This window comes from Hyperolius riggenbachi, chromosome 4 (genome assembly GCF_040937935.1).
Source record: "Hyperolius riggenbachi isolate aHypRig1 chromosome 4, aHypRig1.pri, whole genome shotgun sequence".
Classification (NCBI taxonomy): domain Eukaryota; kingdom Metazoa; phylum Chordata; class Amphibia; order Anura; family Hyperoliidae; genus Hyperolius; species Hyperolius riggenbachi.
This window is the reverse complement of record NC_090649.1, coordinates 50972248-50986642: the sequence shown is the minus strand read 5'-3', so window position 1 is coordinate 50986642 and position 14395 is coordinate 50972248. Positions and strand designations below refer to the sequence as shown.

Genomic DNA, 14395 nt, shown 5'->3' with positions numbered 1-14395 from the left:
CCCCATGAGGCGATGGACTAGTCCAAAACTTGTCTGATTTATAGATTTTTTTTTTTTCCCCTAGTATTTTATAATGCATTTTAATCTGGGAGAAATTAAATTTTTTTTTTTGCCATTAGGGTCCTTTTAAAGTGGACCTCCAGAGTATATTATACGTTGAACGGGTCCTCCTCTAATAGCAAGTTATAATTACCTGCTGTGTCTTTACCCCCCAATTCACTACTGTAGCCCCCTGGGCCACCAGCTTAGCCACAACCACTGCTAAAAATGCCATGGTGATTGTTCTACTCGAGAAACTCCATGGTGTTGTTTAGTAGGGGTGGGGCTATGTGCTGGAGGTCGGCAGACCCCGGCAGCTAAAGGAGGAATTCTGGGGGGAGGAAGGGGAGCTACACTGCTGAGCACTTTGGAAGTGCTTTTTTTCAAAATGCAAATGAAGCGCTGACAGATCTCAGAGCGCTCGGCAATGTGGCTCAGCCATAACCCACTCTTCTGAAGCAATGCATTATGGGGGTTCCTACTTGCTCATCTAAAGCTGGAAACTTCCAAGACATGTTGGTAAAATAATTGACCAATCCTACCATCCCCCATGTATCATAAGGGCCAACAGATTTTGCATACTATGAACAGATTGTGCAGGTATGCGCTCTTACTACATAAAAGTTTGGCCAATCACTGCAAGTGATACAATTTCAAACTAGTAGAGACCCGATTGGCTTGGCATATCGGGCCATAACAATCTGTCTAGGGTTAGCTTTAAGCCGTATACATACGCTAGATAGAAATTGGTGACAACGAATGACTAGTAAAAAAACAAAAAAAAAACAGCAAATAATAGCAAAATGCAACTATAATGCTGGGAGTACACAATGAGGTTTTTTTTGGGGGGGGCAGATATACTTTCTGATCGATTTCCATTCACTTACATAAGATAATCGATCAGAAAAAAGATCGAAATTAGATTGGACCTGTCGGAAATGATCTATTAAGCCATCTGCCAAAAATACTCATGGTGTATTCCCAGCATAAATGACTGTTCCGATTTCTGGGAAGGCCAGGGTCTTGGGTGGAAACAGCAGAGGGGCGGCAGAACTCGAGAGAGCAAAGGGGTAACATGTCAAAGTATATATCTCTCTCTAAGTACATCATCACTGTGTATAGACTATTCATTAACCTCCCTGGCGGTACGTAGTTTTAGAGGCTGCATCCGCGGGAGGACTTTTAGTTTTTTTTAAATAAGTGTCGCTATATGCCTAAGCTAGCACTTCGCTAGCTCATTATGTCCCCCAAACCCCCCGGCAACCAACTAAACCCCCCAATCACCGCCGGTAATATTTACCCTCTGCGATCCCGCGAGAGCTCCAGCTTCATGGTCGCTATGGCGATGATCGGACATGACGCCATCGAAGTCATGCGCAGTCCCGATCCTCCCCATAGCGAAGCCTGGAGCGGATTGGGAGGCTGCGCCATCGTGGGATCCCTGGCGGTACATATTACGGCAGTGATCGGGGACGATCGGTGGGGACCGGAGGCACTTGGGGGACATACTTAGCTAGCGAAATGCTAGCTGAAGCCTATTGCACAAGTTTTATTTTGAAAAATCCTCCTGGGGCCATGCGATCCCCTGCGGCGGCTAGCCCGAACGTAGCTCGGGCTTACCGCCAGCATATCTCCAGCCTCTTCTACAGCTCCGACCTATGAGCAGCATGGAGGGGCGGGACAGTGAGCTGCAGGGATTGGCCAGCCCCTGAGGTCTTGCTGCAACGTTGGGGCTGATGGATTGGTCAGAAGCCCCAGGGTGCTGGAGAACAGCGAGACTTCCCTGGAAGAAAAAAAAGCCCATGTCAGTGACTACATACCTTAGTGATCAGCTAGGCCCTGTGTTTTCCTGTTTCTATGTAACCTGGGTACAAGGTTTTAACACAAGCTGGATCCTTGTCCAAGAGGGCCTGAACTGCTGCCTCTAGCGTGTGTGCGAAGCTTCGCGCTCTGGTCTGTTGCAGAGGGCCCCTCCCTGGCAACATATGTATTGTACCGCGGAGAGATTGAAAGCGGCTTGGTTGAGATATTGGCGTGCAAACCCCATTAGTCATTAGAAGCTTGCTACTCAGTCTAGCAATGACATCTATGTCAAACTGTAATTATTCTTTAAACATACTTCCAGACTTGATAAGAGGCGAAGAAAACACCGATAGATAAAATAATTTCCATTTCCTACTGCTTGTTACGTGTAGCTAATAACGCACTGCCCAGCAAAGGAAAACACAGCGCATTTCTGCAGACACAAAAGGGGACAAGTCCAACAGGAAATGAACAGAAGGCAATGGGGACATCCTGAGATTAGCTTACTTGTATGTCAGCATATATGGGTGGCAATCGAGGCTGTGCAAGTACTGATGCGGAGGTCATACGTGACTGTACGGCATTAGGGAGGACTGTACTACTTGGAGGCTTTGATAGATCTCCTTATAACAATGGGGAGAACTATTACCCTGAAAATGCCTCTGACAACAATACACTAATTGTGACATATTGCCACCTAGTGGTAAATGGATAGTAAAGACATAATTAATTCATTCCTTTTTTTTTGTATAGCGCTTTTCTACTGTCGGACTCAAAACGCTTGCGAGGCAGCTACTAGAGTGCACTCAGTAGGCAGTAGCAGTGTTAGGAAGTCCCGCCCAAAGGACTTTTTACTGAATAGGTGCTGGCTTACTGAACAGGCAGAGCCAAGATTCGAACCCTGGCATAGCCTTTAACCATTACACTATCCAGCCAGTACTAATACCGGGTTTCCCTGAAAACAAGACTGTGTCTATGTTTATTTTTGCTCCAAAAGATGTGCTAGGGATTATTGTTCAGAGGATGTCTTATATTTCTATGAAGTTTTGCTTTAACCCTGCTCTGATTTTGCTTGGGATGCCCAACTGCAGTTTACCGGTAGTGGCAGATTGCCTCAAGGTGGAGCAGCAGAGTGCATACCTCCCAACTTTTTGAGATGAGAAAGAGGGACACCTAAGCCATGCCCCTGCCACACCCATGATCACGCCCCCATCACACCCCTGATCACGCCCCCATCACACCCCTAGTCAAAAAAAATATGCTTCAGGATTCAAACCACACTGGTCCTTTCTATTCTGGTTCATTTTCCTTCATATTAACATTTTAAAATTAGTAATATATCAATTTAAAGGATGGGAATACAGTTTACAGGCAAACACATTTTTTCTAGTAGAGAAATATTTATATTTACATAGAAAGAGGGACAAACGAGGAGAAAACAGGGACAGAGGCAGTGGCGTAGCTATGAAGCTATGGGCCCCGGTGTGAGTTTTACATTGGATACAGCGTAGAAAAAACTTGCCAAAGGTCATCTACAGTATTAGAGGTGCAAGATGGGGATGGGGAACAGTTTAATGATTGACTAATCAAAGCATCTATAGAAGTGATTATTAGCAGCACAGGACCAATAAACAGCTAATACTTTGGTTGAGAAAGGGCCCCTCTGGCCCAAGGGCCCCGATGCAGTCGCTACCTCTGCAAACCCTATTGCTACACCACTGAACAGAGGGACAGGGCTCCCAAAGAGGTACTGTCCTTCTAAGATGGACAGTTGGGATCTGTAAGAGTGGGTGGCCAGCTTCATCAGTACTGGTGTCTGAGATGGCTGCACATAATGACACATCAGGAAGAGTCTGAGTAAAAGATTTCCTGTTCCCTTGTACTGATCCAAAAGGACTGTACCATATGCTACTGTACTGTACTACTCAGCAGGGCTGAGCAGAGGCGAGAGAGGCTCCAGCCTCAGGGCGCAGTGTAGGAGGGGGCGCACAACTCACTGAGCTATCATTCCCCTATTGTGTATGAAGCAGAGAGAAATAAGAAAAGGGGATACATGGCAGTGACTGCAAGCCAGATAACTAGGTTAGAGGTGCCTCTTAAACTCTAGCCGACCGCGCGCGTCACACCGATGTGCGTGGCCACGGCGGCAGCCCTAGGACCGCCTAACGCCAATCTGCGTAAAGTCCTGGGGCTCTGTTTTGCAGGAGATCGCGCGCAGGATACGTGCGCATCTCCTGCTCGGTGGGCGGGGCTGAGCTCCACCTTCAGTCTCCGAGCGGCAATCGACTGTTAGGCGGCGAAACCGTCATCTAACATGTACGAACGCTGTGATAGGCAGACGGGGGAAGGGAGGGGAATTTAAATAATAAAAAATATGCTTTTTTAATAAAAAATGTAATATTTATTACGAACAAAAGGGGGGGGGGGGGGGGGGCGATCAGACCCCACTAAAGGTGCCCATACACTCGTCAGATTGGCAGCAGACAGATAAGAAATGCATCTGATGATCTATCTGATGCGTTTTTAGAACATTTTTTTACCAGAATAGAATTCCAATAGATTTCAGTTTGAAATCTGTTGAAATTCGATCTGATGGCATTTTTTTGCCATCAGATTTCCATTAAGGCCAATGCAAACTGATAAGCAATCTCATCAGATCGACCTAAATTTTCCACCCTGCAAGTTCGATGGAAATCCATCGAAATCGATCGAAATCGGCCGTCGATCGGTCGATTGGCCAACCGATTTGCGATCGATCGATCGATCGATCGATCGATCGACCGCGATCGATCGGTCGGCCAGAAAATCGGCTGAGTGTATGGGCTGCTTAACAGAGAGCTCTGTTGGTGGGGAGGAAAAGGGGGGGGGGGGGAATCACTTGTCTGCTGTCGTACAGCCCTGCAGCTTGGCCTTAAAGCTGCAGTGGCCTATTTAACACAAAAAGGCATGGCCTTTACAGGGGGTAACGCCTGTGGTCCTGAAGCAATCAGTGTGTGATGGGTGGGAGGGATGGAGGGGCGCACTTGGGTGCTGGATGACCTTTTCCCAGCTCTGCTACTCCGGCACCTGCCCTGTCTTCCCAGCTCTGCTACTCCGACACCTGCCCTGTCGTCCCAGCTCTGCTACTCCGGCACCTGCCCTGTCGTCCCAGCTCTGCTACTCCGGCACCTGCCCTGCCGTCCCAGCTCTACTACTCCGGCACCTGCCCTGCCGTCCCAGCTCTGCTACTCCGGCACCTGCCCTGCCGTCCCAGCTCTGCTACTCCGGCACCTGCCCTGCCGTCCCAGCTCTGCTACTCCGGCACCTGCCCTGTCGTCCCAGCTCTGCTACTCCGGCACCTGCCCTGTCGTCCCAGCTCTGCTACTCCGGCACCTGCCCTGTCGTCCCAGCACTGCTACTCCGGCACCTGCCCTGTCGTCCCGGCACATAGCAGATTATTATTATTATTTATAGAATTTATAAAGCGCCAACATATTACGCAGCGCTGATAACAGATAACCCTGTTTGCTGGGATGACAGGACCGGTGCCCGATCGGCACTGCACCGCTGTGTCCCTGCTGCTGGCCGCCTCTTCCTCCTGTTGTATTGTTTATAATGTTATAAAAATATTTATTTACATAAGTTTTTAACTTTTTTGACTTGTAAAATTTTTCTTTTTATCTAAAACCTGACTCTCTCACTACTTTTTTTTCCTCTACAGTCAGCGTCCCGTCGGGTTGGCCTGTCCTGCGCCAACTGCCACACGACCACAACCACACTATGGCGCCGGAATGCGGAGGGAGAGCCTGTATGTAACGCCTGCGGGCTGTATATGAAACTCCATGGGGTTCCCAGACCGCTGGCCATGAAAAAGGAGGGCATACAGACGAGGAAACGCAAACCCAAGAACCTCAGCAAGGCCAAAACGCCCATGGGTAAGTGGCATCCCCCCCGCCGTAAGCTGCAGCACACAAAATATGGAATATGCCACTAGGGGGCAGCACTGAAACTGCAGCTTATGGCATATTACTTGCCAAAATCTACAATTGTTTTATTGCTTTGGTGTTATGGATGTGCAATGGAGAGAGACTTATAGAAAGGCCTTACAGCCAGAGGCGTAACTTAAAGGGGAACTGAAGAGAGAGGTATATGGAGGCTGTCATGTTTATTTCCTTTTAATCAATACCAGTTGCCTGGCAGCCCTGCTGGTCTATTTCTCTGCAGTAGTATCTGATTAAAACCAGAAACAAGCATGCAGCTAGTCTTGTCAGATCAGACTTATAAGTCTGAACCACTGAAACACCTGATCTGCTGTATGCTTGTTCAGGGGCTATGGCTAATAGTATTAGAGGCAGAGGATCAGCAGGGCTGCCAGGCAACTGGTATTGTCTAAAAGGAAATAAACATGACAGCCTCCATATACCTCTCTCTTCAGTTCCCCTTTAAAAAGCAACTCAAGGTGAGAGGCATATGGAGGCTGCCATATTTATTTCCTTTTAAATAATACCAGTTACCTGGCAGTCCTGTTGATCTTTCATACATCAGTAGTGTCTAAATCACCCACCAGAAACAGGCATGCAGCTCAACTTGACAGATTTTTGCCAGAAATATCTGACCTGCATACGCTTGTTCATGGTTTATGGCTGAATGTATCAGAGGCAGAAAATCAGCAGGACAGCCAGGCAATCTGCAATGATTAGGCCCCATTCACACTTGCAAAACTGTAGCGCTTTTGCTAGCGTTTTGCTCTGACGTTCTTTGGCAATTAACGCCATTCACACTTGGGGCGATTTCCCGGCGATCGCGAATAGCGCTTTTTGCGTTGAAGTACAACACCAGCCCGCTCCCTCACGTATCCGTGTTGATCCGGAGGAAGGTGGAAAACCCTTAGGGCTCATTTCCATATAGAACACTTTCAGCTGCGCTTATGAAAACGCGATCGCATAGACGACACTTTCTGCTGTTTCCATACATGCGCAGTGATTCACCACTTTCGGGACGATTGCGCCTGCGATCCCATTCATTATGAATATTGCAAGCTCCGCCCCCAAGGAGTGACGTGCAATGCAGAGCCCAATGGAAACGGGCCCTTAAAAGGCGTGGTCCAATTAGCCCCAAAAGGGAAAAAATTCAATGGCAAATTGGCAATCAGAGAAAATGCCTGGATCAACTCTCCCGGGAACTACCTAGTAATTTTATTCCCTCACCTGCTCCTTCTATCTTACCTAGGAAGATTCTGGCTGATTCTGCCTCCAATGTCCAATGATGTTCAGCACTTGGAATTCTGGAACGCATTTGTTTTGAGACACATCACTTCCCCCTGGGGGAAAAAAAAAAGCAGTAAAAATGAATTGTTGTGGAGTCTGATGGTCAGTGAGATGCGAGTAATTCTGGCTTGCGTGTAAATTTCATGCAAGCAGTATGCAAGTTGGAATTAAGCCAGTTAGAACTGTCAGGAAGTGCGTTTTTGATTAGCCCAGTTTGGCATAAAATTTGAAAGCAAGCCAAAATTAAAAATCTCACTGACCATCTCCATTGCTGAGAAAAATATGAGCGGTTTTCAGGAGGTGATGAAGTACATGTGACGTCCACGAAAAAGCATTGTTTTGGTGCTCAACAAAAATGCACAATAAACAGATTAAATTAGGTCTGTATAGTCAGTACAAAAATCTCCAAATGTCCAACTCCGACTCCTCTGTTTATGAAACCACCGACTCCAACTCCGGGTGCCCAAAAACTACTCCGAGTCCTCGACTTCACAGCCCTGGATTAAAGTGACACTAATTTCTGGTATAATGAATTCTGTGGGCAGTACGGATAACGAATAGAACATTAGTAGCAAAGAAAAGTCTCATTTCTATTTTCAGTTCTATAGTTTTTTTTATAACATTGCATCATTCTCTAATATTTACAGTTTACAAACTACACTTTGTATTTTAAACTATGAAACAGAGCAGAGCTAATGCCCACTTTGAACTTCCCAGCAGTAAAATCTTAACTGCAGATGTCTTTCACTGTTTCTTTGATATAGAAGTGCTTCAGAAATTAGCAATGCTCTCTGACTAAATTAGTCGGAGAGCTCAGAGAAGTTCTTTTTCCTAGATAAGTGAAGTTTCTTAACTCTTCATGACTGTACTGGAAACAATATGAGACTCCTATCTGTGCTACTAACGTTCTGTTTCTCTGTACTACGCATACAATTCATTATATCATAACATTATTTTCACTTCAGATTCACTTTAAATCTATGCAATTTTTTTCAGGAAGTCAAACTTCACACGTATTCCTTTTTTTTTTCTTACATATTTTAAATTGTTATTGTATTTCGGTGCCTCTTCTGTTAAGAGTTAAAGGGGAACTTCAGCCTAAACAAACATACTGTCATCAAGTTACATTAGTTATGTTAATTAGAATAGATAGGTAATATAATCTCTTACCCACCCTGTTTTAAAAGAACAGGCAAATGTTTGTGATTCATGGGGGCTGCCATCTTTGTCATGGGGGCAGCCATCTTTTTGGTTGAAAGGAGGTGACAAGGAGCAGGAGACACAGTTCCAACCATCCTGTGTCCTGATCACCCCTCCCAGCTGCATGCACTAGGCTTCAAATGTCAAATTCAAAATGTAAAAAAAAAAAAAACTGCACCAAAACAGGAAAACGAGAAAAACATCAGAAATCCCATCATGCTTTGCACAGCATCAGGGGAAAAAAGCCCGGGCAGTTTTCTTCTGTGCAGCTAAAAATGAGGCTTGTATAAGAGAAACAAAGTTCTGATGCTGTGAAACTGTTAAAGAAACACCAAGCCTTTTCAGTGCTGCTGAGTCGATTTTTAGTCCGGAGGTTCACTTTAAGGAAGGTCTTTTATGTTTTTTGTTTTTTTTTTAATCTATATTGCATTGTTTTTATATTTCATTCTGGTTCTTCTTCTAGGGCCAAATGGCAGCGATAACCTCACTCCTTCCACCAGCTCCGCCAACTCCTCAGCTGCAGAGGATCTACGCCCCATAAAGATAGAACCGGGACTGTCCCCTCCATATGGACACTCTATATCTCAGGTAGGGCCACCACCTCCTGCTAGGGTAATCACTCATTTTCACTGGTTTGAGGATTAAGATTTCCTTTTGCTAAAATATTAAAAGGAACCTGAAGCGAAAGGATATGGAGACTGCCATATTTATTTCCTTTTAAACAATGCAAGTTACCTGGCTGTCCTAATGATTCACTGCCCTTAATACTTTTAGCCATAGACCCTGAACAAGTATGCAGCAGATCAGGTGACATTATTGTCAGATCTGATAAAGGTGGCCACACACGATACAATAAAATGTTCCAATTTTACGGCAATTCGATAAAAACGATCGTATCTCCCGAAAAAAAACGAAAGCTTTTTTTTTTTTTTTCATTTGACTGAAAAATCCGATCAGATTTCCCGTTTTCTTCTATTTTTATCGATCCGGAATGCCAGATATTTTTCTTCAATCTTTATAAAGATTGTATGGTGTGTGTTAGATTGTCAATTTATTAATATACACACCCTAGCAATTTTCTCAGCGTTTCCAATCATTTTTTATCATAATTGGGGAAAAATTGAACATAGGTGTGTGGTACATTGGTCATATTTTTGAAATGTTACAATCAGTCAGAAAAATTTATTGCAATTCTTAAATTGAACAGATATTTAAAAAATTGTCTGGTGTGTGGCCACCTTAAGAATAATCACATGCTTGTTTAGGGTGTGTGAGCAGAAGGGAGAGCAGGGCTGCCAGGCAACTGGTATTGTTTGAAAGGAAATAAATATGGCAGCCTCCATCAGTCTCTCACCTTGTGTTCTTTTAAACTTATCTGCCTAATGCTGGATACACACTTTGCGTTCCCGCACTCGATGCACCCGTCGATTCGCGTCACTTTGATTTATTTCCGAGCCCATTTCGATGATTGGTCGTTTTACATGTAAAGTATGCCAAATCGAAACGCGAATCGGACATGTCGGAAATAATCGAGGCGATGCGTAAAGGTAGCATAAAGGTAGCCATACACTAATCGACAGCCACCAGATCGACCAAAAGATAGATTCTTCCCTGATTGAATCTGATCACAGAGGGATCCATTGGCTGCCCACACACTGCACACAGATTTTAAATTTCAGCATGAAATTGATTCAAAGGCAAAGCCGGCGGAGCCATCACTGCCGTTGCCTGCCTCGCCGCCACCCCAAGCAGGCAAAAATAACATCACCTGTCTGCCGGCGCAAGTCTCTGTGATGCCACTTCTTCTTGCGTCCTCTTCTGTGTCTTCTCACCACTTCCTGTCCCGTCCTGTGGCAAGCCGAAGTTCAAACAGACGGGTCAGGAAGTGAAGAGGACAAGAAGGCCAGCCAGAAGATGTGACCGCATTAACCCCCAGGACCCACGCCAGCCGGACAGGGGAAATTTTTGCTTCCACTATGCTGCGTCAGTGCTGGAGATCGAGCAAAATTTTCTGTCTGGACCGATTGAGTGAATCAACCGATGTCAGATATACACACACACACACACACACACACACACACACACCGCACCACACACACGCACAATGCACCACACACACACACGCACCACACACTTTTTGTTTAATAAAAATCAAACACAAAAAAAGTGTGTAGCCCAAGAAGTATTCAGACTGCTACCATTTTTCCCATACATACACTTGCGCACTCATTCCTTTGGTGGTCTTACTTTTAATGGGATTTTTGGATTCTGTCCTGTGACTTACACATTTATGCTAAACTGTTTTGCCAGAAATCTTAAAGGGGTTCTGTGGAGTCCTGCAATAAACAAAAACAGACACTTACCTGGGGCTTCTATCAGTCCCTTGTAGCTGTTATGTCCCGCGCCGTCGTCCTCCGATCACCCGTTCCCCGCTGCCGGCACAAGTCAATTATTCATCTAACAAGACAAATAATGCGTGTTCCCGCTCGCTTCTCTGGGAGCTTACTGCACAGGCACAGTACAAGGTTTTCTTGTCCTGCTTCTGCACAGTAAGCTCCCAGAGACGCCGTGCAGCCGCATGACATGCCTTTGTGAGTCGGCAGAAAGCTTCCAAAGCAGACGGGCGCATCCGTACTTCACATGCACAGTACAGACTCGCCTGACTCTCTCAAAGATTTCACAAGGACTACCGAAGGCGAATTCGACCAGTAGGTCAATGAACTTTCACAGAGATATAGAGGTGGACAGAGGGCATGGAGAGAGAACCAGGAAGGCTCTATGGCATGGGGTGTCAAACTCAATAATTTAACGGGCCAAATTGTCTAAGATTTAACATTTATTGAACAATCTGAAACTAAGTGGCGTAACTATAGTTGGCAAAGGGGGCAAGCTCCTCCCCCTTCTGCAGAGTACCGCAGTGGAGTTTTGGCAAAAAAGTATCAAGATGAAACATGGCCCAAGGCAATATGCTAGCCTTAATTTCCCCCATAGTCTTTTTGGTAAGCTGAGGCAGTGGAGGGGTTATCAGGTACACAAGGGGGTTTGGTTGTAAAGCGGGGGTCCCATGCTAATTTTGTTGGGGGGGGGGGAGGGTTACCATGGGTTGTTGCTGGGAAGGCAGTGTACTCTTCCTTTACTGCTTGATGCATGTTTGAAACTCTGGAGGGCCACATAAAATGGCAAAGAGGGCCACATTCATGTTCGACACTCATGCTTCACTTGGATACAGGGCCTTCCCTATTTTTTTTTCATGCTTGCTTTAGTGTCTGTGTCTATAATTTTTTTTTCATTAAGAGTGGATTTTTTTTTTTAATAATCTTTTGTCACCTTGTAAAATTTCAGGCCTCCCCACTATCTGCTCTTACAAGCCACGGATCATCCATGCACACGATGGGTGCACTAAAACTCTCTCCACAGAGTCATCACTCTTCCATCAACACGTCTCCTCAAGCCAACTCCAAACATGACTCCTGGAACAGCCTAGTGTTAGCATGAGGCTGACTGGACACCTCCCTGACACTTCCTGAAAGTCATGTGAACGGTGGGCTTGGCAGGTCGATCGGGTCACATGGCAAAATGTTTATTCAACAGTTGACTCTAGAGACCTAAAAAACATACAGGCCTCCGAGGGACTATTAAAACTTCAGTTGTTCAAAAATACAAACTTGTTAGAAACAAAACAAAGAAAAATAATTTAATGTCTTTATCAACCTAAGGATCTGTATAAAAAAATTGGACCAGTTTTTAATGTGGATGGAATGGAAGATTATGTGGCTAGAGCAGATGATATGGCCATGTGACCAAATTCAATCGTCATCACGTTCACAATTAACAAAAAAGGTGGAATTTTTCCAGCAAAGAATGCAATTTTTGATCCCAAACACTGGAAGTGTCTGTAAGACTATGTAGTAACTTTTGCTAGCTAAAGTTTTGTTGAAAAACTGAAGTGAAGAGACATTTTTTTTCCAGAAGAGTAAAACTATTTTCAATCCAGCGGGGGCGCTATTCTTGGTTTCTGCTGCTCAGTGCTTTTCTCAAATCACCATTTAATCCTGGACTTTTCAACTTGTAATGATCAGTGTTTTTCTTTACCAAAACAATGTAGACCCCATTTGTATTTTTTTTTTTTATTTTTTTTTTATAGTTCCTTAATAACTGTAGATAGCCTTGCCATAAGGCCTTAAAAAAGGAAGGGAAAAAAAGTGTTGTGTCCTATAAGTAAGTAATATATATTTGGGAACTCTGGAACAAAGACATGTTTGTTCAGAACAATCTGAACGTTGCCAGGTAATTTAATATTTTAAGTTAATTTGTTTTGCCTATTTGTTATTTTTATTTCTTTTACTTTCAAACACAAATGGGAACTAATATTTACAGCAACATCTCAAAATATTTTAAAGATGATCTCCAGGGTGAAACAGACTCTAATCATTGGTATCAGGAAAAGGAAAATCTTGCCTAGGGTTTGTTAAAATTTTGCACAGCACAGTGTAGAAGATGCACACTTTTTTGCCATGTGGCTGAGTTCCTTGAGTTGAGGCTGGTTACAGACGCACCTTTTGTAAGTAGTGGTGGACATGTCTAGGAAAACTCATGGAGAAACATGTGATCAGTTTGGTCAGGTGATGGATATGCAAGTCTCTGATTTGCTAGTCATGAACATATGCTAAAGCAGGATGAGATCACAGCAAATCAGAGCTTTTTAAATCTATCAGCTGATCAAACAAATCCCCATGCTTCTCCATTTCTCCTAGACATGACCATCACTACTTGTAAACTTACAAAGCCAATCAATGTGTGATGATACTACACTAGAATCGGTAAAGTAGAAGCTCATTTTATAGAGTTTTCTGAGGTAGTGAAAATATTTTATCTTAATCTTTTAATGGAGTTTTAATCTGTTAACCTGGAGCTCGTCTTTAAGGTTGGAATGTTTCGCAAAGAGTTATTTAAATACCACTGACTTTGTAAACTATGAACTTTTCCATGTGCTTAGATGCCAAAAAAGGGGAAAAAACCCTACATTGACTTGATCCCATTTATACTGTTATGATGCCCATGATATCTTATTCAGCAGTTGCAGTTTAGTAATTGAGGGGAGTCTGAAGGTTTGTACATGGAGTGTAATGCTGTTTTTTATCTCTAGATGGCAGTATTGCTTTCAAACTGGCCTGTGTGACCACAACAAAAATGACATTAGTCAGTGTATGTAGTAACAGTTAAATTAGCCCCCTTTTAAACCATATTACTCTAAAAGTTAGTATGATAAATAAATGTCAGTCAACTATTCATAAGTTAATTAATAATGTATTATTATTATTATTACATTTTACTTTACCTACGGAAAATGAGGCTATATTTTACTGTTTGTTTAGGACTAATGTACACAAGCAGTTCAGCGTCGCTTCAAGTTGACCACAGTTTAAATTCAGGCCTAAAAATAGTACACTGCGCTAATATTTTAAGTCCACTCATGATGGATGCTAGTCTGGCCAAGACTTGTACTGTGTGTCGGGAGAAAGAAAATACTAAAAATGGGGTTAATATTAACTATGTATGACCAAACACTAATCACCACCCACCCCCTTCATACACACATACACACACACACACACACACACACACACCCTTCATACACACACACACACACACACACACACACACACACACACACACACACACACACACCTTCTTCACACACACACACACACACACACACACACACACACACACACACACACACACACACACACACCTTCTTCACACACACACACACACACACACACACACACACACACACACACACACACACACACACACACACACACACACACACACACACACACACCGATGTTTCACACTACACTTTTTAGCTATCCCAATCCTACATCTTAACACTCTCCTAACACTAACTATAAAAAGCAAATCTTTTCACCAACCATGACTCCAACACTTGCATTATACAGAACTATAAGCTCGGAATGGAGCTCACAAAGAACCTAATCTACACTAAGTTATGTTAAACACAAACATTATTCCTTTACACCTATACTGACACGAACCCCAACTTTTACTGAAGTCCAACGCTAGGCTTCACCACCACACTT

At 43.9% G+C, this 14395-nt stretch overlaps 1 protein-coding gene across 2 annotated transcripts in view; it reads left to right on the top strand.

Annotated features, from left to right (window-relative positions):
- The window catches only part of GATA4 (GATA binding protein 4), a 185392-nt gene extending 171277 nt beyond the window's left edge, over window positions 1-14115 (top strand). For both annotated transcript variants that reach the window (XM_068280036.1, XM_068280037.1), the window contains exons 4-6: window positions 5543-5756; window positions 8752-8876; window positions 11631-14115. In XM_068280036.1, the coding sequence (XP_068136137.1) occupies window positions 5543-5756; window positions 8752-8876; window positions 11631-11783 (492 nt within the window). In that variant the 3' untranslated portion in view covers window positions 11784-14115. The remainder of the gene's footprint in view (window positions 1-5542; window positions 5757-8751; window positions 8877-11630) is intronic.
- Window positions 14116-14395: the final 280 nt, after the last annotated feature.